We start from the raw sequence: 3,485 nt of genomic DNA, 5'->3' as shown, positions 1-3,485 counted from the left end.
TGTTTTAAGATTGAGTGGAAAAGAAAATTTTGAAGAAAGTATTAGCATTTCTTATACTGCTGAAATAAATGAAACTCATAGATTGTACTGTATGCCATCATATAGCCATGACTCGAACCAAATTCAAAATAACACTGAAGTCAGGGAAAACAGAAGAAGGAAGAAAAGATATATGTAGTGTATCGCATGAATTTACGAATTTTTGTATATTGTATTGATTTTAAACTAACTTATTCAGACGATAATTTGAGAATTTGAGCATAATACAAGACAAATAGTAAGGATAATATATTATAATATAATATTACAGAACATATATTATTGGTCTGAACATTAAAGTTAAAAGATTCACATATAATTAATATAAAGTCAGTATTATAGTGAAACTTTATATATATATATATATATATATATATATATATATATATATATATATATATATATATATATATATGTATATATGTATATATGCGTGTGTGTGTATGTGCGTGTGTGTATAGATCATGCATTGTTCATTTCTTGCACAGTAATAAATCTGGATATTACAAATAAATAGATTGACATAAATATGAAATATTACCTTTTTTTGCATATAGGAAAAACACAGGTCAACATTACCGGTTATGTATCAGTATAATTATTTTAATAAGCATTCAACATCATTGATTTTTCAAATATACATTTCTCTGAAGATATTAGCTTTTAGATCATATATTTTTTCATGGATTTTTATAGAAATTTCTCTTTTATTAGCAAAATAAAGAATTGAGATAACACCAAAATTATTATCACAGTTATCGTTTTTAATATATCGGGACATTCTCATAAAGGATCTTTCATACATTTATAATCACTTTGAATTTCGATAGTTTTGCATTACTTGCCGTGACGTCACACCGCGTCATGTCACACGTCACGCCTCACGTCACGCCACGTCACGTCACGTCACACCAACGAAACTGGCGGGGATTCATTCCAGGGAGGGTGCTCGTAACCGAGTAACAGTGCCATGGCCTCCGATTCGACCATGGGAGTCAGGTACGAAAAGGTCTCGAGGTTATCCTGGGACGTGCCCCCCGAAATGCCCCCCGACTCCGGGGGCGCACATAACAAGGATACGAGATCAGTGTTTGGGTCTGAATCGGGCTGGGTAGCGAATTGGCACTTGTCGTTGGCACTGGTCCCTTTCAGGTTTGGGACGTCTTGCTGGGAATTAGAATTGCTGTCCTCCAGGAGGGCTGACAGGACCCAAGAACAGGTGTCGCTCGGGTCCTTCCCGTCGAGAATATCCTGCAGGGACCTGATATAAGCAGAGGCCAGTTTGAGGGTGGCGATTTTGGTCATGTCCGAAGGGGGTCTTCGACTGCATACCCAGGAAGGAAGGACGCCTCGCAGGTTCTCGAAGGCCGAGTTGATCTGCTTCATCCTGTAGCGTTCCCGGGCATTGGCGGTCTTCCGGCGGTACCTGGAGAGGGGCGGATGGCGTGATTTGCTCCTGATGGGGTCCGGGAAATTCCAGTCACTGTCACTGAGTCTCCGCGGGTGATGGGAACGAGGCCGGAGCTGGTACTTCCCACTCGTCGTCGATTTTCGAACTTGGCACTGTTCCTGGTTCTCCTCGGCTTCGCTTCCCTCGTCCAGGTGACTTCCAATGGCACTGTCTACTTCATCAAAGCTCCTTTTTGTGCCTCTCCTATTACTTACATTATTGTTAGGACTTTCAGTGTTGTTGTTATCGTCAGTCGCTGTTTTTCCATCGTCACAATCCAGCACATCATCTAGATTCTTCGCCATCTTGGATTACTTGATGTTGAAGCTGTGACTAAATGTCAAATCTCAGATGGAAAATTTCCTATTTTAAGCACGAAGTCTATTTCCATTATATCTTTTTCGGATAATTATTTTGAAATAGCATAATGTTCTAGTTATCTAAATTTCAGTGGGTCACCAAATGTCAAACTGGTAACCAAAAGGTAACTTAGAACCCATAAATCACTAAGTCACTAATTACTAAGGTAAAGTAAAACCCAAATTTCAAGTTAGGATTTCACACAGAAAATTATCATCTTTCAAGAGCTTAGATTAGTTCCATAAAATTTTGTTTTCTGAGAATTATTTCGAAGCACAACACAACAATTTTTTTATGGTGTTTTGATTCATTCCGTTCCAGTCCGTGGTTCTGGAAATTTGATTCATCGGAGTTCCTGGAAGATGAAGAACAGAAAACATCAGATTATGCCTTTTTCCATTTACTTCTACATATTTTGATGTCAGAATTATTCGATTCAGTTTATCTTTCTATTCGTGCCTAAGGATTTGGTAGACGAGTATCTATTAATTAGATACAGGTAATATATTTAAAATGTATTAAACCGTACTTCTGTATCATCATTTGCTTATATTAGAAATGTAAATGGCCATATTATTACCACTTTATTTCTAACAAACGATATTGTCGTCAAAGACCTTCGATGTCAGGATACCAGAAAATTCAAAGTCAATCAATTATCCGCAACTTGTACCTGTCACTTTATGGCACTCGAAGCCAGATTGGTCCCGTAAAGTCTCCGAACCGAAGACAGACGTTGCTGGCACGAAGGTCTCCAACCTACTGAACGTGTTCTCACCTTCCTTCCATTTTGATGGCTGTCGGAGCCGGCGCAGCTCCTTGGGAGGGCCCATACCCCTTGGGAGGACCTATACCCCTTAGGAGGGTAGGTACCCGTACCCCTTGGGAGGACTCATACCCGTTGGGAGCACCCAAACTCCTTGGGAGTACCCAAACCCCTGCCCTTCCTTGGGAGGAACTATACCCCTTGGCAGATTCCGTACTCGTACCCCCCGGGAGGACCCTTACCCCTTAAGAGAATCCATACCCGTACCCCTTGGGATGCCCCATACCCCTTTGGGAGGATCCTCAGCCATACCCCTGGGGAGGACTAATACCCATACCCCGAGGGTATCGGCTAACACCTCCCGCGACCCGAAAGCTCTCAAGCAATGTAATCAATCTGGAAATTTAAATTTTTCTATTTTTCTTCGGATTTTGAACTCCTGTTTCGACATATTTCAAAGACGGCCGGTCATGATGGGCCACTTGTGCCATTAGGGAATTTCTCGGGTCGATTCCAGGTAAGTCTTTGGAAGCAGACCTGACCCCGATACGTGCGACGTCGATTTTATCCTTGACTCGTCTGCGAGATGAAAGCTTGTCATAGACATCTGGGAAAGGAGATTACGATGGCTCTCTCTCTCTCTCTCTCTCTCTCTCTCTCTCTCTCTCTCTCTCTCTCTCTCTCTCTCTCTCTCTCTCTCTCTCTCAAATGGTGACAGGAGATTTTACGGTAATTTCAGTGATGTAGATGGACCATTATTATGAAGTCTCTCTCTCTCTCTCGCTCTCTCTCTCTCTCTCTCTCTCTCTCTCTCTCCTCTCTCTCTCTCTCTCTCTCTCTCTCAAATGGTGACGGGATTTTACGGTAATT

At 41.2% G+C, this 3,485-nt stretch overlaps 1 protein-coding gene across 1 annotated transcript; it reads right to left on the bottom strand.

Moving 5' to 3' along the window:
• Positions 1-477: 477 nt before the first annotated feature.
• On the bottom strand, positions 478-2,657 carry LOC137632746 (neurogenic differentiation factor 2-like). Its single transcript, XM_068364823.1, has 2 exons — positions 2,523-2,657; positions 478-2,204 (listed from the first exon to the last, which is right to left on the bottom strand). The coding sequence occupies exon 2, from the start codon at positions 1,792-1,794 to the stop codon at positions 946-948; it is 849 nt and encodes a 282-aa protein (XP_068220924.1). The 5' UTR covers positions 1,795-2,204; positions 2,523-2,657; the 3' UTR covers positions 478-945.
• Between the last annotated feature and the right edge of the window lie 828 nt (positions 2,658-3,485).

The sequence above is a fragment of the Palaemon carinicauda genome, chromosome 42, assembly GCF_036898095.1.
Source record: "Palaemon carinicauda isolate YSFRI2023 chromosome 42, ASM3689809v2, whole genome shotgun sequence".
Taxonomy (NCBI): domain Eukaryota; kingdom Metazoa; phylum Arthropoda; class Malacostraca; order Decapoda; family Palaemonidae; genus Palaemon; species Palaemon carinicauda.
The sequence above is the reverse complement of the archived record's forward strand: the minus strand, read 5'-3'. Positions and strand labels throughout refer to the sequence as shown.

Bases quoted from the DNA above. Each gene is read 5' to 3' on its own strand.
- LOC137632746 (XM_068364823.1), bottom strand. From the start codon at position 1,794: ATGGCGAAGAATCTAGATGATGTGCTGGATTGTGACGATGGAAAAACA.